The sequence below is a fragment of the Pseudomyrmex gracilis genome, unplaced genomic scaffold (assembly GCF_002006095.1).
Source record: "Pseudomyrmex gracilis isolate BER0280 unplaced genomic scaffold, ASM200609v1 scaffold_30, whole genome shotgun sequence".
Lineage (NCBI taxonomy): Eukaryota > Metazoa > Arthropoda > Insecta > Hymenoptera > Formicidae > Pseudomyrmex > Pseudomyrmex gracilis.
In genome coordinates, this window is record NW_018020614.1 from 93,581 (window position 1) to 114,004 (window position 20,424).

The following is a 20,424-nucleotide window of genomic DNA, read 5'->3' on the forward strand; positions in this document are numbered from 1 at the left end:
TTTTAATTTCATCGAGAGAGGCACACGCGCGGAGAGTGCCTCACGCCAAAAGTTCACGCAAGAGTTAGGAAAAAAAACGTGAGATTTTCATATATTAGCAACAACCGAGTCAATCGACGTAGGTTGAAAAACAACAAACCGCTCTTTTGTTTTCTCTCTGCGTGCTCTTTGAAGAGAGATGTCAACGTCCGAATTAGAAAATATATTATTGAATATAATAGAATTATAATATGTACGGAGACAACTTCGAACTAATTGTATATTAATATATACATATATATATATATATAGCCTTAATAATATTAAGGGTGTGATGATCCTAAAATTAGCTACACTTGATATTCCTACGGGAATTTCGTATACAAGCGACAAATGCTGATAAAAAAACCCATGAGCCACAATAGCTTTTGATTCATGCTTCGTCTAAAAGTTACACTACTTATCATCAACGATAAACAACACACGCGCAACAATACGCGTATATCCTGTGAAAATGAAGTAAATTCACGTCACGCAATCCAAAATATCTCCGTGTTACGACCGTAGAATTATCGCGTTAGAATATATTGATAAAAAAAATTTTAAAAATGAAAAAAAAAAATTTACTAAGCTTTAGTCTCCCAAGGCAAGTGGTTAGCGATACAAATTACTAGTATTTAGATGAAAGAAAGCATTCACTTATTCGGCACGGATTCTAGTAGTTACCTAGAAGAAAAAATAAGTATCGATTTCTTGTTCGATTGAAAGGTATCTTGAAACCCGACTTCACACAATATACCAGCAAAATATCTTGTAGCAAGACGTAAACGGGAGAACGAAAATTAATTTCGATAATAATTTCGATGATAAGATCTAGATTTCCTCGAATTAGTGCTTGAAACATAATCATATATGCTTGAAAACAAAACTCACAAAATAAGTGGCATTATAGTAGTAAAGATAAGCTAAAGTATAATTAAGTTCTATCTCCTTGTCTGCCGCCCGGTGTTACTCTCTTTAACCGCGCGCGGTATTTCAGCGTCTACCTGGTTCCAAGCACGGACATTTATGTAAAAGAATCGCAATAAGAGAGAACCTTGTGAAGCGCTTCTTGTCTCTATATGCCCTTTACAACTTCTATTCCGACGTACTGTTGCTGTAAAATGTATGGTTCGTCTAGAATAAGATCTAAAAGAAATACTTAAAACAAAAACAAAAAAAACAAAAAAAAACGGATCTCCGATCCCCATGTTTAGGCATAAGAAATGCAATGACTCGACACTGGATAAAACGGCCATTGATTCAATCGCACGCGATTCTTCCCGCACGGGGAGTTCTGCGTTATATGGATGTAAAAGTGCATGTATGTATTGTATATCTCAGAGCATACGTAAAGAAAAAGAAAAAAACCAAAAAATAACTCACGATAAATGTGACTTAAATAACCACTCAAGTATAAAAAAAACAAAAAGGCGATACTTGTAACTCGATGGACTTATTGATGTTATATATTGATGTAAAAAAAAACGACTGTACCGATTCTCCTTTGGTTTTGTAATACGCAGCATATATTTCGCGCGTTGTATCGTTCTTACATAGATTATTATATACAACAAACGTACATGTTATGTCAGAGCAGAGATTTGAGCAGAGCGAATGCGTACTTTCTACACTTACGTGAAGAACAAAAAAAAAAAAAAATAAAAAATAAAAAAAAAAACGAAAAAGAAACAACACAGATTTGTAATTCGTAACAATCCGAAATTACATATTATACACGTTTTCTTAGTTGTCAGAATTTTAGATATTCGAACTTTTAACGCGGAATTCCATCTCGATATATATATATATATATAAACAGCTTATAAACTTATTTATGTATATATACACATATATATCTGGTTTTTTAATTTTTTAATTCTATATACTCATGCGCATAGAAATAGGCCCGGCGCCATTTCTTGGCAAAAAGTAAGAGGAGAAGAAAAAATACAATAAAGTGGTATCCGGATCCATAATTATTTGAGTCTCTGTTTTTCTTTCAAATGTTTAAATTTACACCAAGTCCTCCCTTCCAAGTAGCACAACTGCGCATCGTCGAAGTTTCACAGTAAGAAATTAAATTTACGAAGTGGCGATTTTTAAGGGATTCTGGAGGCTTGACAAAAAATGATTTCAACGTATATTTCTTTCTCTTGAGTCTTTTTTTTTTTAGTTTTTATTAGAGCCGCTTTCATGTACAATATTTGTTTTTAATGATCACGTACGCGCGCCAAAATTCGCAGCCAATGATCTCGAAGTAAACACACACATACACACACACACAGAGAATTACGGAAGCTACGCGCAAAGGTATTTCCTTACTTTATACTATATGCATCTTGCTGATGTGCGTCACGTGTTTTAAAATAGCTAGATAAAACCGAGAGAGGAAAACGGAGCTATACATAAAATACAAATATACGGCGCGCGCGCGCGCGGAAACAAGCAAATTGCATATATTTTCCTGGAACTGATTTGCATCTTATCATATATATATATATGTGTGTGTCCGCTTATTCTTAAATATATATAAATATTATACACACGTCTTTGCGCGCAGATAGTCGCAGCATAAATGTAACAACAACAAAAAATGAGAAAAACAACACGCTGTCTTCACGAAGGTAATCGCGGTATCTGCAAATCGGGATGTTGCTGTAGCTTCTCGAGGTCCTGCAGAGTCGAGATACCTTGCTCCTGTAACACACAACATATATACACGCAATTTGGCAAAACGAAATATACAAATCAATAATTTAACAAAATCGTAATATATTATATGGGCGCAGAACGTAGAACTTATGTCGAGAATTTTGAAGAACATGTCAAATATGTGTTAAGTGTGATATATATATTTGAATGTCCGATATATCTCTCTCTTCCTTTCAAACTTTCAAAAAAAAAAAATAAGTAGAATAACATTGCTACGCAACAACACACAAAAATCAACTAAGAATATTCTATTATTATGGAATTTGAAAAGATATATTGCATTAAAATTATATGTATCTCTCAAAGTATTCACAGCTACAGATTTAAATTAAATTGAAACTGATGATGATGTTCTTACATTATACTCTTTCCATTTAACGTAATTCTGCCGCATGTAGCCCACCATTTCCGGCATGTCGATGAACACTGTGAAGCAAAAATGAAGGAAAATAAAAAATCATGTGAAATCTCTTTGCGAACGAAAATTTCTTTTGCGAAAATTCATCATCTCAAGAAAAAAAACGAACCATCCCAAGCCTCGATCATGTCGTTGATGATGTAATCGACGAAACCGATTTGCGATTTCGGTATCGAACACGTTAATCGGTCGAACATCGGCATCACTACCGGCATCTTGAGCCTCTTTTCCTCGTCGGTCTGTAAAACGGTCGACAGATTCGTTAAAAATTACGCGATGAATTACACACGCCTCGGAATAAACCAGTGAGTTGGCGATCGAAATTGTGTTCTGTTTCACCTGACTAAAATACTCCTGAGCGATACGTCGCGCCCATTCGATGCAACACTTGAGCGGCCGCGTCGGATTGGACACATCCGCGCATTTGATCATCATTCGTTTGACGAGTATCACGTTATCCGGCTGCAGTATCACGGACATGTCCAGAGAATCGGAATATGACTGCAAAAGATTTTCGATTTCATTAGCAAATTCGCGCGCGAATTTTGTTTCTCTCGCGAGAAAATACGTGTCGTAGTTTTTTATGCGTGAACGTTATCATTCAAGTTTTTTAATGTGTACACATATATGTGACGTGGAGAAGTATATTAGACGTAATAAACTATACGTATATATCTTACATCTTGACAGTCGCCGATTCTCGCGCTACAGACGTTCATGAACCTCGCCAGGTGTTCGAAGTGCTTCGTCATTTCAGTCGCCAGAATCATGTCAATGACATTTTGCCGCAGCAATTTGTACGTATCTCGTTCTAGATTCTAAGACAGATATTTATTACAATCCAAGTGCTACGTAATTTCGAAGTCTATCTTGTATCGTCGAATTAGCGATAGCGGAAGAGAAACTTACCTTAAAAATATTTACACTGTCATCGGATAAAGTTAATTTGAACGTCAAGGCTGCGTGATGCGACTCGAGAACCGACAGATCATTGTAGAGTATCGCCAAACGATTGTTGGCGTTGCAAAGAAATTGACTGAAACGCAGTTTAAAATCCAATCATACATTCACTCGAACACGAGATCAAAGTTTACTACAAATACAGAAGTCGTTATCTTTTTTTTTTTTTTTATTACGCTAAGAAAACGCGTCGATTTCGCAAACCCTGATAAAAACTCGACAACAGAACGTGATAAAAAAACATTTCACACATGTTACGCTGCAAAATTACGTTTTCTACAACAAAACAAGTACGTCACGTTATCTGATCGATAACAGAAGCGGGCTATCTCACCTGGACCGTCCAGGATGATCGATATCGTGCGCAACGGCGGCGATTAACGCGGCGACCTCGTCCAGCGGGTCTAAGATTTGTTTCATTCTCTTTGACTGCATAAATCTCGCGGTCGCTTGCAAGACGTCGGCGGCATGCGTCGAATTGTGATAGCTGTTCTCCGCGATGTAATTGTGCTCGATAATCGCCAGCCAGTTACGCATAACTCTTTCGTCGCAATTCAACTTAGCCGACACTTGAAACATATTCATGATCGCCGAGCCCAGAAAAACAAGTGGCCTGTGTGATGACGTTCATAATAAATCAAGACACGATTATTTAGATACGAATCATGCGCATAAAGAGTTACAAAAAAAAATTTTTTTAAAGTAATCGTTCAAATATATCAAAACATTATGACGTTAAATTTGATAAGGTGATTAAAGTTACGTGTGTTAAAGTTAATTATTACGAAATTATTGAAATTTTTGAGATCTTTACCTTCTCTCAGTCAACACTTCAAGCTTAAATATATCAAATTCCCACTCTAAACACTTGTCCAGCAATTCCATGATTTGCTGCGATCCGTGAGCAGTTTTTATCAGCATGTTGGCCGGACTTGTGACGGCTCTGATAGTAGACATTCTTGCCGAATCTGACGACGATCTTCTCGATTCCCACGCATTTCGCGGAGACTGTTGACCGAATAATAATTTAAAGCGTAAAGAGAGAGAGAAACACTTGCTCGCACATTTTTCGCCGAACGAGGAGAGAAAAAAATATTAAATAAAAATATTCAAAAATTCTTACAGCAATTAACGCGCCAACGAGATCAGCCGTAACCGGATCGCTGTACATCGCTCTGTCTTCCTTAACATGTGGCACGTAAAGTTCCGTCGTCTTTAGGATATCGATCGCCTGTTAAAAAAAAAACGCGGAGATTAGTGCGCAATAGATGCTCGAAAATACACGCGCGTTTATTTATTACTCATTGAGATGAGACTATATACGAGGCTAATATAATGAAAAAAAAAAAAAAAATGATTCTGCTTAATCGGACGTACCTTGTCGATCTGCGCCGCTGTTTCCGGATTAGTTGACTCGGTAATCGCGCTTGTGAGAAGCGTAATGACTTTCGTAATAGGAGCTTCTAAGTGCAAGCAATTTAATTTCTGTAAGCTGGATCGTCTGCGGCCTGCGAAACAAAAAGGTCGATCGTTTTTCTTGAAACATCAATTATTTTTGTATTAGAAGAAACTTGTGCAACACACGAAATTTTGAAACCTTCGATACGCTTGAAAGTATGACACGGTGCGTGTGCGCGCGCGCGCGCGCGTTAAAACTTAATATTACAGAAAAGTATATTATAAACTGATTTTTCAAATCAAACGTTAAACGCAATGCACAAATAATGTATTATTTTTCCTCGTATTTTTTAAATACATTTTGATTGTGGAAATGGATCGTTAAGATGTGCGGATTAATATTAGAAACAATAATAGAAGAGCGTGAACTTTCCGATAAAGAAAACGCTCTCTCATTATCCGATATCTAACAACAGGTGTTTCGGTCGCGCGCTATTAAATTTCCCGACATGTTTACGACCGTCGATACGTACTATCGAGCGCATGTGATAACTTTTTAACGCAAAAATATATGCGTCGCAAAAATTGCCGGTGACCTAATTCGCGTCTTTAAAAATATATATATACGTTTTATCCTTTATAAAACACAAGGGTATATTGATAAATCGAGAACGCTATCTGTGTATCAGTTTGTGATGATTTGGTTCTTACTCTGCTGATATAGATTGATCGATATATTTGTTTAGAGTAGTCATTTTTAATTAATTACGAGAGAGAAGCATCTTTTCTCACCTTCGGATCCAGAAGTTCTCCTTGCGTTCAACACACTTGACCTGTACGAAAGGTGCAGTGGGCTGCCGATCGGACTGCCAACTAAATTTTCCGACAGATAGATCGTGTCGTAGACGTATATGTAATGAGTTGGCTTTCTGCAATAGAATTGATGACATAATTTAATCGTAGTTTTTGGGATAAGAAATGAAGCACTTTTATAATAACGATAATCTGTATTAAAAAAGTATGGACAAGTTTTTGATTGACGCTAAAAATATTTGAAAATAAAGAGAGATATTTATATTAAAGTGTGTGTTGAAAGTAGTACATGTAAAGAATAAAACATCTTAAAAAAATAAAATAATAATAATAAAATAAACAATCTTAAAAGCTACTGTAAAAAAATATAGATTAATGTGAATAATGTGTCTCTCGATAGAGGATTGAAAAAACAAAAAGCGTACTTTAACGTCGTGCAGAACGGAATTATCCTGCAATTGATCGTGACCGTTTGATTGTTTTTCCTCTTGCAATTCATATTTCCTTCGAATTCGTGACCCTTACTCAATTGTTGCTCCATGAGAGCGAAATTTTCGTAGTAGACTATGTCCGAGAGATTTCTCCCCAATACTTCCTCCTTCTTATACCCTAACAATTTTTCGCTGACTTTGTTTAGAAACTGTAATAAAAAAAAAAAAAATAACGTGAAATTACCAATTCTAAATAATAATAATAATAATAATAATCTCAAATTAAAAAGAGACAAACAACAAACGCAATGAGCCGTGTGTGATTTTTTTTTTTAGAACTTAATTAAAATTTCAAGACATACATTGTGCACGCTGTGTAATATAACAAATGCATTGTGTTGCTCTTTGCCTGCATCTTTACCTGCACAACGTTTTTATCGTCAGTCACGTGCACCATATCGTGACACCTGTCAAGTGCCAAATATAATGCATGCGCAGCTGCGAGTTGCGTTCTAGGCAATAACGAGCTAGCATAGATTCCTATTAATTCGTTTATTAATATACCTTCGTGAGAACACTCCAACAACGCCTGGAAATGAAAAATTAAACGTGAAGAAAAAGCTTTTGTAAAAATATCTGTTTAAAATTCAATAGTCTTTATATAATTACTCACTCTGGTAAAACCTGTTTCCAACAAGTTCACCGATGTAATATGATCCTTCTCTTCGAGCATGAAATATCTAAAACACAAAGATGCAAAATCCAGATTTTTCAATATAAGACGAAAAAAAAAAAAAAAAAACAAAATCGAGACACTTACGATTTCTTGACGAGTGCTATGATAACGGAATTGTGATAAACCGGAGTTAACCTGATCGCTCTGAAATTAAATGGTCTTAGAAGTGAGAAAAACATTGTCTCTCGTTATACGAGGAATACGTGTAAATAGATTTGTTAGACACATTGCGAGAGAAGAATATCAAAATAACACAACACAATTGACGTTAACCGACTAATTAAATCGCTGTGCCTTTTCTGCGCATTTGTAACTTTGTTCAAATTTGTCTCATTGGATATCGTACCTACAAATAGCGTCGCCCTCGGTCGCGCGATGTCCCCTATGATCGATTATAACTATCTCGTGGGCCCGATTTTGATAGAGTTCTATTGCTTTTTCCGCGTTGTGCGCCACCGACACGCTCCAGTTCAGTCTTCCCGCCGTAGAAGCGAGTATGTTCATCTGCTGGTCATCTTTTCTAAAGACTAACAATATCTGCACGATGAATTAATTACAAAGTATGTAAACAAAAAAGCACACAGAGAAGATGTGTATTTTTTTTTTTTGTTATTACATAAAGAGACGTCGCGATACTTACTTTCACGATACTGGGCGCGGTAGCTGTCAATAAATACCTATCGAGATCCTGCGGCCCCTTCTGTAAACAAACAATGCAAACGTGAACAACGAACGTTTATACGCGATGCGACGCGACATTTTTGTGCACAACTTGTACGCTGATTGTTATGAGTAGAGATCTGTAATCGAGCTTCGAATCTAATCAGAGACTTAACGCGTCAAATGCATCAATATCCGTGTCGAATACGTACTAATGATTCCGCTCTATCTAAATGTATTGATTCGAGTAGCTTGTAGATTTTCTTCCGACGACGCGCGCGCGGACTAATATTTTCTACGCTCGTGGCGATCTCGTGGTGATACGCAATTTGGTCTTTCATTTTTGCGACAGATCGAACGGGTACGGATTGTATTATTCTAACCTGGCGTTACAAACGTCAAACACGTTTGAAAAACGAATCACAATGAAGTTTGAAGCAATCCAAGATCGTTTTGCCGCAGAATGTTTTGCGAAACTTATAAAAGGGAGGAGAGAGATCAATTTGCTGTGTGTGTATACAAATAATAACAATAATAATTTCAATTGTGTTAACATACAGCGAGTTCCTAAATGGTATTTAAAAAAAATACATAGTTAACGCAACACTACTTTTTCGACAGATCGGTATAATAAATTCATACCCTAATGCGCGTCGCTATTTCCAGAGTCGATTCGGCTACTTGCATTTTATCGCTGGCGCACCATTTCTTTACCCTGCGCCCGCACATGGCATTGAACATGCTGCTGTACCATGTTTGCGATTCCTCTTTGTTGCCGTGATCGGTCTCACCGCAGATGTAGAGCACCGGTAGTGTCGGTTGTCTGTTCATTGCTCGACTTGTTTTAGTTCGCGCAGCAGCGATAAAACCGGCATAGAAGATATATAACGCACCAACGCCGCATGTAGGCAGCTTCGAGTTCACATTCAATTGTTTCTCACTTAATTTATTTATTTCCGACACAACGCACGCAAATCACAAACAGAAAATATCACATATTCGACTTTTGTGCGCGAACTTTTTCGCTGCTCGAATTTGCGCGATACTCGTGTCGACAGAGCGAACGTGTAACGTCGGAAACAGTGATCGGAACACTGACCAATCGTTTCCAGAGAAATGATGATGACTATCTATCAGAGAGTCTATAATTCTATCAATAAGAAGGTCAATTTGCTCGATATATTGCAGAATTTCTACTTGCCGATAAGACGATCGTCAGTGTGTAGTAGAGTTCTTACGTGTAATATGATAGTGTGTCATTTTGCGACGAGGCAAAGATAAAACTATGTAAAAATAGTTATTCTACAATTAAAAAAAAAAAAAAGCGTTTATAAATAAGCGATATCGCATAATTTTTCTCAATACAATAAAACGCTGCAAAAACAACACACGTGTACATTTGTAACAAACAACAAGAGTTTTCCGTCTCGGCATTAAATTACGTAGCTCTCCCGGCTGATTCTCTTCTGAAAAAAAAAACACAGTACAGTAATAAAAAAAAAACAGGTCTCGCTATTATCTAGTTTAAAAAATTTGTATATAAAACTTATAATGTTCTTTTTGTGTTGCAAATTTATCACGTGCTTTTTTCTGTAACTAGTTTCATTACGACGATCTTCTCTTCAGAAAAGGTCGTTTCGAAAGAAGAAAATTTTACCTCGCGTTTGATCAAACATTTTTTCATGTCGTGAACGAGCGTTCCTTAATTTTTTAATCTGTCCTGAGAAAGAAAGACACGAGAAACTCGGTTTTTTTTTTTTTTTTTTTTTAAGTGTCGAGCACCGAGCAAAACTCGCGAGAAGAGTGAAAAAGTTGGTTCAGATGGAGAAAGTTTTGCGAGTGAGAAAAAGAGAGACCGAAAAAAAAATGCGGTTGTTGCTTTATCGATTCGTCACACAAGTAGAGACACTAATCACCGCCTTCTGCAGAAGTGAATATGAACAAGTGGATAACGTGAGCAACAAGTGTAATATCTTTAGCGAAGCACACACTTGTATTCTAATCTCTAGCTGCGGAGTAGGAACAAAAATACACGTAAAAATTTTGATTGCTTCTTTGAAGACGTGCGATAAATGAACAAAAACAATTTGCGGAAAACGCGGTGCGAAAAACAATTCGAAACTTGCCATTCAACAGGTTGCCTCGCCAAACAGTTTAACTCGGCGAAATCTGCACTCGCTTTTTGCACTCTTATAGCATCAAACTCTATCCTCACTGAATTTCGCTTCTCCGACAATTGTAATAATTGCCTTGCGTGACCGGTTGCAGAGAAAGAGAGAAAAACAGAGTAGGTACATAAGCAAGCGTGTTTGTTCGCAAAACGCGAACGATTAATAAAGAAGAACGGAGTGAAGAAAATAAAAGAGAGCAACACATTATCACATCAAAACGTGTTCCAAAAAACTTCTTGCGATCTTTGTCTGAGCGGTTCTTTCGGATGAAAAAAAAAAAACTATAGCACATGCTCGTGTTCAACGCAAAGTAGACAAAAGCTATTATTGCTCGTGAGAAATAACGGAAAAGTCTGTCTCGCGAGGTAGCTTTACACTCACAGAGGTAAAAAGCTGAGAGCACGTCGCGCAATCGATTTTGTTACGTTTCCGTAAGCGTGAATTCTTTTTTTTTTTTTTTTCTACGCGCGACACCTGTTCTTACCTGACCAAAAACCCCAAAACGTTCGCGTATTCGCATACTTGGTCCGCGAACAGTTTGACATTTCCTACTGTCGGTTCTTCATCCGTGCGCCAGAGAGACCTCGTCTATAGACACTGTCTATAGACTTCGTTTATAAAATCCTTCGGCCGGGAGAGAGATCTGAACTCGTCGAGGAAAAGCAAGCGAATGAGGGAAATCGCGCTCACTGCGATTGCGCCCGGCGAATCAATTATTCAGACCGAACGTTTATGCCCCGCTGTCGTTGAAGCGCGCTCGATGATTTTCATATTTAATCCTCGGCAAATGGAGAGAAATGACTATCGCGAGTCGATCGCGAGCATTACCCTTTTGTCATTACCCCCGCGCAACAAACTTTGTTACAAAACGGCACGCGAATTATTGAGGGAAACCGCGGCTGCAAGGCCGCGTCAGCGATACGCAGAAAAAAAATATATATATGTGCGGTATATTTAGAATCGCAACTCCGCGCGTCTTTTATCGTGTAACTTTGTAAAAAGGAGGGGCGAGTTGCACAATGAAAAGTCCCCGTGAGAACGTAAAGGGCTGACAGCGCAAGGGACATCCTTCGCTCTCGGTTGTTTTTTTTTCTTTTTTTTTGTTAGGTTCTCTCTTCCATGATCAAATATTCTTTGCGAATGGGATTACGTGGCTTCTTTTTTCGAGCTATTTACGCGCACAATTTCGCTTGACTTTCAAAGAAATTCTCTTTGTTAGAATGTGATTTAATACGATTCTTTCTTGTATTTTCTATTTATATTAAACATTATTATATTAAACATTTTAAAAATTGTTTGATAATTTACGAACGCAATATAAGTTTGCAATAGTAGACAAAAAGAATTACTATCTTGTAACATTAGATTAACATTTTTGTTATTTTCACATGTGATTTGAAATTTTTTTAGACTTTGGATAGACGATATCAGATATGATTATATTGTCGATTTTGAACAAGTACGCACAAAATCTGTTGCATAAAACAGAAATAATTATGTAACAGAATTAATTAAACAACAGAAATATTAAAATAACAGAATGAGAGAATTAATTAAATAACAAAAATAATTATAAAACACATTAATTATTGACGCGTTATCGAACAACAAAATAAAGTAATAGAATAAAATTAAATATAAAATTAAACAGAAAATTGAAAATAGAGATTAAATAGATTTAATTAAGTAGAAAATAATTTAATTAAATAGAATTATTTAATTAAATAGAAAATTTAAATAGAAAATAATTTAATTAAATAGAAAATTAAAAATATATTCAAATGCACATAACGCTGTTATCAATTTTTATTAGTTTTTCAATTTTAATGCGGTTACGCAAAACTTTTCGCGATGTCACCTAAAATTAAGAAAAAGAAATAGCTGCGAGCGCGATACGATACGACGAAAACCAACTACCCGCCTCTTATCCGTATTCGAAAATCTGAAGTAGAACAATACCTGTGCGATTCTTATCTTTGATTACGAATGTGAAAGAGTGCAGATAACATGCTCGATTAATAGAAAATACGATAACACATGCCTACGTCACGCGCTACGTCACTTATCGTCAAGTGCATCGTCTTTAATCACTTTGCGTTGCTTACAAGTTTCACTCAGTATTTTTGCGAAATGCTTAACAAAATAATATATTGATTCTATTTAAGCGCTTACATACGAAATTCGACAGTTAATTTTAGTAAAATATAATACAATTTAAGATTAAAATATATCAAATTAAAAATAAAGTTTTACATTAAGAATTTATTTCTCAATTAAAACTGAATATACTTTTGCCAACTAGTCAATTGCGAAATATAAAAAATTAATGATTAATTTTTTGATTATTTTTTGCTTTAAACAGTTTTTAAATAATCATTTGAAATAAATATACAAAAAACTAAATATACAAAAGACGCGTTTAAAATCCTTGAAAAAAATTTATCAAATATTAATAATATTAATAAATTATATATATATAACTTACGATAGTTAAGTAATCGCCATTGTCAAGTGTGGTGGTCTCGAAAGTGTGTGTTTTTTCATCCTCGATGTCACGCACATCCGTTTTGCCTAAAACAATTCACAAAGTACAAAGAATAAATAAGATCACTAGAAAAAATACAAAACGTAGGCTGAGTCAAAGTGCCATGTAAATAAATTAAATACCATATCAATTAATTCATTAAATACTATTTCGTTTCGATTATATTTTTAGTCATCATCATCCGATATGCCGATGACAAAAAAAATTCATATTTACGAATACGCTTTGCAATCATGCTCCGAGTTTTAAAGCGGATGTTTTCCGCGAATAATCGAAAATTCCTGGCAACAGGTAGTTGTCGTACGTGACCATAGCTTCATAATTGAACGTTTTGTTGACTCTAGAGTCGCACGCTTGATACCGTGGAATAGAGCGACGTTATATTTAGACTCATCGTTAGTCTTTTCCTATTCGAACATTTTCCGATTTATCAATTAACTCACATTAATCGCCAATGCGTCAATAATTGTAGCGACAAAGTCTCTCGTTAGAAAGATGTGTTTTGTCCGTTTAATGTTTTGTGGGGTTTGTGGGTCACAGTAACATTAATTGCAATTAGAAGTCAATTGGATATAATTGGCAAAGTAGATTGATCGCTGCTCCAATTTTTTGAAAGGCTGTTTCACTTACGCAGGATGACGTATGTTGTTGAGAAAAATTTTTATAACACACACGTTATTTAAAATCAAAAAGTTGCAAATAAATTTAATATACGTAATACGACTGAAAGTACGCACCAGAGAAATGATTTGGAAACAGTTTGTCTTCCCAGATGTCTTCCTCCTCGCTTGGGAAGAAATATTTACTCGGTGGCGATGCCATAAATATATAATATATTTATACGTATGTATGTATAAATTACGTTTTCCCGATCTCGCAATCACATTGAATTACGCGGAATTACGTAATTTCGCACTGTTGAAAATCGCGATTTCTCGTGTCCGTTCTCATTACACGTAAATGCATATATGTTATCACGCGCCTGTGAGTTACACGCGCGAAAGACTCCGTGAAAGAGACACAGTTTGCCGAAGAAATGTTTAGAAACAATTGTTGCACACAACCCGACCTGTTGCAAATTGAGATTATTTCAATTGACGACCACAATCGCAAAGTCTTATCGAGATTATTCTGTTTCGTAGACGATTGGAGTCAATTGCTTGGATTTAAACAAAAGTCGCGATTGATCGATTATTTTTGTTGCGAAGATCAAAGATTGTTCGAGAAACGCGTACACACAATCGTGTAATCTTAACTACGTAGATATTTCCGCATACGTAATTTATTATTTTTTTTTTTTCAAACAACGTTGCATCAAAAATTCAGTCATTTCCATGATGGTGTTAAAACGCAAAAGTCAACATTATTTTTAATCTTTATAATTAACTTTCACTTTTTGAAATAATTAAATTCAAGCAAACTTATTATTTATTAAATATTAATCTAAAAATACGAATCCAAAAATAGAATATATTAACGTAAGACTAGAATTTTATCAGAAGCTCTCACGCGCATATTTTCTCAACTTCAAGCACACAGAGCATCTAAGTCAAATCAAAATTCAATTTGTCCGCAACATTCGACCTGCGTTTCTTTCGGACACTATGTTTATAAGTAGTGAGAAACGTGCTCGCACAACAAACAACACTTGAGATTGGTCAAATTTCACAATAAATGATAATGCAGGGCGATCAGAGTCGCGAAGTGGATTATAAGTCGACGATAAACATCGGCATGTAACACATTTGTCTCAATGTGTCGAGAACGATGTGTCGTTTGCGGCTCAAAGACAGCGACTGAACCGAGAGTACCAAATCGACCAAGTTAAAATTCTACTCGAGAGTGATCGGCCTTACAGAAGAGTGACGCGATAGCGTCGTCGGGGAGACTTGAGATACTGCGGGGTCCATTTGGGGCAGCGACATTATATTGCGAATTTAAATAGACCAGCGCTAAAAATAGATAAAATAGATAAAATAAATACGAAGAAAGTTGAAGTTGACAAAACAAATAAAAAATCATATGAATTAGACAGCGAAACTTGAATGCCGAGCAACGATAAAATTTCGCAGATTTATATTCGCAATTCCGAATCTTTGAAGAATAAAAAAAAAAAAAAACTATTGTTGACTATTTTGATCGGCATGAGAATCACGTACGCTTTTGCGCGCGATAAATATGTATTTAAATAAATTTAGAGTGTATCAAATATAACACTGGATCCGCGATAAGATAAAAATCTAAGCAGCCGATACCTTGCTTACGTGTTCATGTTCACCAGTGTGTTAAAATATTGTGCGCGTTGATGAGCTAAGTAGTTCATACAGGATTTCGTACTTCCGAAAAAAAACCACGCATTACTAAAGTTAAATTAATCAACTAATTGAAAGAGAAAGAGAGAGAGAGAAAAAAAAATAATATTGCGCGTAAATGACAGAGTTTTGCTGACAAAAAGTCTAAAAAATCGATTGTCGTCTTGAATTATACGTAAAATGACAGAGGCGCGGCTGTCTACACATAGATGTTACGCTTTTCAATTATACTTAATATCGGACGGATGTGTTTTTTAATCGTGACTGACGTTGAGCTAATTTGCGAACATCCTCCTCGGCGTCAAAATGGCGCTTGTCGAACACGAGACTCGGACTTTCTTGCTCCCTGTCGGTCTCTGTTATATCTGCAAACAATACATATTATTCATGTGTAAACACTATGTGTTAGTTAAATAAGCTGAATCAACTGTAAACTATTATAAAGTAACTTTAATGTGCTTTCGAGAAAATCGATGATCGATGATGTACCTGACCTGCATTTACATACGTAGAGAGACGATAAAAAACAAAGCGCGCGTTGCGCAACGCGCGCGTATTTACATTCGATCGCTATAATTGATTGCCGCGCATCGATATCCGGATCGCGAGTATATTTGCATTCGTCTGCATATAGTATATATATATACGCGAGCATAAAATATTTAATACTTATAAATCGAAGAGCGCGTTACAATAATAGTACGCGTAAATAGCTCTGTTTACATAAGCCTCGCACGATAGTTCGCGACACACATCGGCTATATAGTTAAACGCGACTTAAATAATGCCCGACAAACATCAATTCTCCTCACGCAAATTATCAGCTATAAAAAAAGTAACGATCGTCGAGAAATCAGAGTTAGTTTTTCAAATATCCAGTAGCAAACATGTGAAAAAAGAGGTTTGTTAGTAACAATAATGTAGTCACGTAGATAGACTTACGTTAAAATATTGCAAAATTAAAATTATTATTTTTTTTTTTTGTAAAAATAGTGCAAATCAATATTGTATCGTGGTGAAACTCTCTAGAAAAACAAGACACAACATTGCAACAAATATGTAGAACATCTCACGTATATAACTCGTAAAGGATCATTGATGAATGTAACTTTGGCATACAAAACTACAATAGAATAAATGGTATATACAGAAATAGAAACGGCAGAGATCCTTGGCGCGCGGAGAACAAATGAATTATTTGTCCTAGAATCGATCCTTGAGAGAGAGCGAAATATTATTCGGCCAAACGGCGTGCCGCGGGGACTTCTAAATCGCAAAACTAGAAACGTAACTGAAAGTCGCAATGTCTAGAGATCCATGTGTCTGATTAATTCACGTCTCGAACGATGGCTCCAGCGTGGCACACGCACGACGCGACGCGCTCACTCGCAGAAAGACTAGGTCAAGGAGAATCACTGTTACCTGAACTCCCTGCCCTTCCCTTCTCCGTTCTGTGCTAAAGATACACGCTTATCCGTGACACGGACGCAACGATAACGTTCCTGATTATTATACAACTTTTGTTGAAACGTGTCAATCAATATTGTTCACGGTTGAAAACCCCGGAAGGCAGAAACAAACATTTGCATAATAAACGCACAAGATCCCATGTGACCGTATAAAAATGATAAAACATCGGAGATTAGTGCGGCAATTCATTAAAAAATTGAGATAATAAAATTCACGGTCAGTAAAAAATATTGAAAAATTTTAAAATTAGGATTTAGAAAAAAAAATTAAGTGTTGGAGTTAACGGGAAAAGTTTAGGTACAAGTTTTTTTTTAAGTAATTCAATACATATTTATTGGTGAAAAAATTGCGGTTTAGAAAGTATTGGAGATGAGAAAATTATAAAAAGGAAATTATAAATAGAAAATTGTGAAAAAAAAAAGATTTTGCAAAGAGAACTTCTCTCAAGTTGCGACCGAGTTATCGGGCAACTCCCGAGAAAGATTGTAACTGACGACGAGTCGACCTTCGAGAAAAGATTGCTAGATGCTTTGACGTTTGAAATTTTCCAGCCGCATGCCCAGCGGCCGAATATGCGCGAACTTGATAACATCGCGTGCAACCGGAAGGAAGTATTTAAACTTTATGACAAACTGTTTAGACAAGACTGATGTACGGTTTGCTCTTTGGAAACTGGAACGATAGTTAACACGAAATATAACAATAGTTTTAATTAATTATATAATAATATAATTAATATTATAGTTTGCTGTATTTTCACAGTAATTCCTTATCAGAAATATACAAAAATGCTATTGTCACCATATTTGTTTTATACTTCGCAAAAAAACTGTCAAAAAAACTAACTTCTGATTTTGTAACTTATATGAAGCATGTAAACTCTATTTCTAAAAAACAATATTACATCAATCGCATCTATTTTCACTAAGGAATACAAAGACTTGTGTCTAGAGTTTGAAACTGTTATAAAAATATATATTTAAAAAATTGGTCACTCCGTTTTAAGTTTTAAATCTCTACGTTTTTTTAAAGAATTATTGTGTAACAATCGATTTCATCAAAAAAGTCACGATAACAAAATTACTAATGTCAACAATAGAGAAGGAGAAGAACGAAAGTTTACGTACCGCTTGTAACGAGAGAACTTCTGGTCGACGATACGCTTTTCTCCAGCTCGACTTTATCCTTCATGCGCTTCAGTATGCTAGTCTTGCATCCCATTCTTGAGACGAGTTCCTATTTCATCCAATACCTCTCTGACGTTTCTCGCATCGTCGGTAACTTTTGGCAGCACCCGGTGGTTGGATTCTGTGGAGCCGTCGATGACAGACGTGATCAAAGTAAAATTGTTAGGTTACATTCCGGTTTACTGCGGCAATTTTAACGCAAAATAAATCTTTGAGAAAATAAAGACGAGAAAACAAGAAATAGACAGAAATTTTTACGAGCTCGAAACTCGTTAAGTTGAAAACGTGTGTTAAAAACTTACCGCATAAAAGCGCACGCTCATGCTTGATATCAGTTCGCTTATTTCGAGATCGCAGGAAACAATCCTCTGCCCATTGATTTCGCATAACCCGTACATTGATCGAACGAATAACTCTTTTGCATTAATTAACGCGCATAAGGAATTGCGCTAATTGCGTCGATCGAACACCACTTTAAAACGACGCACGCTAAAGATCGCTCGAGTCGCGCTAGATCAAACGCTAAAACGATACGTGCCGCCGAGTCAATCGAGACTATATTCGCCGGCGTTTCCCACGCAAAACGATTAAGAAAAGATTTGTTACGTCAACGCGAGCATACTTGGAGGTTAATTGCTCACCGATTTTGCAAAGACGAGGTATCGTCAAAATCGACGAAAATTTTCCACGACGATGTTAATTCGACATTGAAACGCGCGCGTCAAGAGAAGAAGGTTTCTCGCACACATATCGGGGTCACGCGTCAGTGCGAATTTTCAGTTCTTCAGTTCGCTTTTATCTTATCTCGCCGTCGAAAGTGTGTCTACGTAAAATTCAAAAGTTCGCGGCGCATTTCGTAAATAGCTCGTATTGTCTGTACGCGGCAGCCTCCACGAGACGATCTTCTCTCGGTGTGCGCAATCACAGACGTTCTGCGCGCGAGATAGTCGTTCGCGTAATTTGTTCGATTACGAGGTGTGTGGGCATGAAGCGGGCAAATAGTGTTGTGTGCATAATTGTCGGAGGCATTGTTTTCGTAGTGATGCAATTCTATGCAGTTCCCAAAGCGGACGTTCAAAATTTTTACGAAACTGGGTACCTAAAAAAAAGCCTTCGGGAAAAAGATTTTCCGAAATTAGATCAAAATTTGTAGTAAACAGAGCTCTTTTTTAAATATTAAGAAAAACCAAAACAAAACAAAGCAAAAAAAAATCACGCAAAATATAATAGCTTTAATATTCTCGCGAGATCTTGCGAGCTGAAAGCAAAAATCGAGAGATGCGAGTCACAGAGCACGGGTCATCACAGAGTAACGAGATAAAAAAAAGCACACAGTAATAAGATAAAAAGACACTATTAGATACTTTAATAAATAGGAGCAAAGCGCTGTTAATTGGACGTAAATAGTCAGTGTTCTGTTCACCTATATATCGGTGCGCTTCGAGGTCACAAATTATCTTGATGCATCTTGCAAACGTGAAAAAAAAAAAGACAACTATCGCGAAGCTAGCGAAATAAAAAAAGTAAAATTCTTTTTCCGCTGTGAACTTTCGCGATATCACGCAACGATCACGGTGAAACAACAGCGAGAATGACGACGACGACAACGACGACAACGACGACGACGACGTTGACAACGACGATTTCACTGGCAAGCAGTTCGAACAATCGCGAACGACGCATTGTTAGGCGACACGCACTTCGAAGTGTGTACGAGATTTTAATGAAGACAGACTCTTCAGATGTAGGCAGCTCAGTGGCCTCAAACTCACTGACTAAATTGTGCGATTTCCCGAGGACGACGTAGCAGATGTCTCGCAATCTGCGTAATTCATTCGTTCAATGTCTCGCTTGAACAAAAATGCCTCCCCGTCATCTCGATATCATTTAAAATAAAGCCACGCGCGTATATTTCGAGCAGTGTTTGATCATACAAAGGAGAGTGTGCACACGAGAGATACAAGAGATCGGCGCGTGTTTGCACGGGGATTTAAGTCACAATCGTCGTTCTCAAAGACGAGGCGGGAGGAGGAGAATAGGGTAGAGAGAATTTGCGAATGACAAATAGAAGAGGCTAGGAAATTATCGCTGTAAATTTAATCGCTTAACATAACCGCTTAACATAACTGTTTTATATAAAGCGATATTCCTTAGGAACGTTTTACAATTTCCGTAACGTAAGTTATGTTTGCGCAACAGCTTTCAGCGTGTCATGGCATTTTTATATCCAATTTGCTATATTCTTTCGCCGTATTTTTTTTTTTTTTTTTTTTTTTTTTTTTTAACACGACTTCTACTTCAACGTGTGTGTCTTTGAATTTTTTTCGCGCAACTCGCGACTCGAGATGCATCATACATGTATATTGCACAAATACATTCTTAAAATAGATCGCTTGAGATTGCTTCATTTTTTTACATATATACATTAATCAATTTACATGTATAGTATCAATTTATTTATAGAGTATATATACGTATAAATTTTACTTTGCTTTTTTATACGCAACATTTCTTTGTGTATACAATCTTAACACATATATTCGTGCTCTTTATATAAAAAAAAATTTCATTATTACAATTTTACTTAATA

General features: G+C 36.3%; 1 protein-coding gene across 8 annotated transcripts; it reads right to left on the reverse strand.

Moving 5' to 3' along the window:
• Nucleotides 1-1,087: 1,087 nt before the first annotated feature.
• Nucleotides 1,088-20,392, reverse strand: LOC109852541 (high affinity cAMP-specific and IBMX-insensitive 3',5'-cyclic phosphodiesterase 8). 8 transcript variants are annotated; one of them, XM_020423780.1, is made up of 22 exons: nucleotides 19,258-20,392; nucleotides 18,137-18,945; nucleotides 17,775-17,955; nucleotides 15,447-15,542; nucleotides 12,806-12,891; nucleotides 8,130-8,189; nucleotides 7,836-8,026; nucleotides 7,574-7,633; nucleotides 7,427-7,493; nucleotides 7,175-7,342; nucleotides 6,748-6,962; nucleotides 6,302-6,438; nucleotides 5,489-5,619; nucleotides 5,235-5,342; nucleotides 4,926-5,119; nucleotides 4,446-4,724; nucleotides 4,061-4,187; nucleotides 3,832-3,969; nucleotides 3,491-3,652; nucleotides 3,261-3,390; nucleotides 3,092-3,159; nucleotides 1,088-2,718 (listed from the first exon to the last, which is right to left on the reverse strand). In XM_020423780.1, exons 3-22 carry the CDS (start codon nucleotides 17,866-17,868, stop codon nucleotides 2,638-2,640), a joined length of 2,592 nt encoding a protein of 863 aa, XP_020279369.1. In that variant the 5' UTR covers nucleotides 17,869-17,955; nucleotides 18,137-18,945; nucleotides 19,258-20,392; the 3' UTR covers nucleotides 1,088-2,637. The 8 variants fall into 8 exon arrangements, with proteins under 8 accessions (XP_020279369.1, XP_020279367.1, XP_020279372.1 ...); XM_020423778.1 differs by having other exon boundaries at nucleotides 18,137-20,392; XM_020423783.1 differs by lacking the exon at nucleotides 15,447-15,542 and having other exon boundaries at nucleotides 18,137-20,392.
• Between the last annotated feature and the right edge of the window lie 32 nt (nucleotides 20,393-20,424).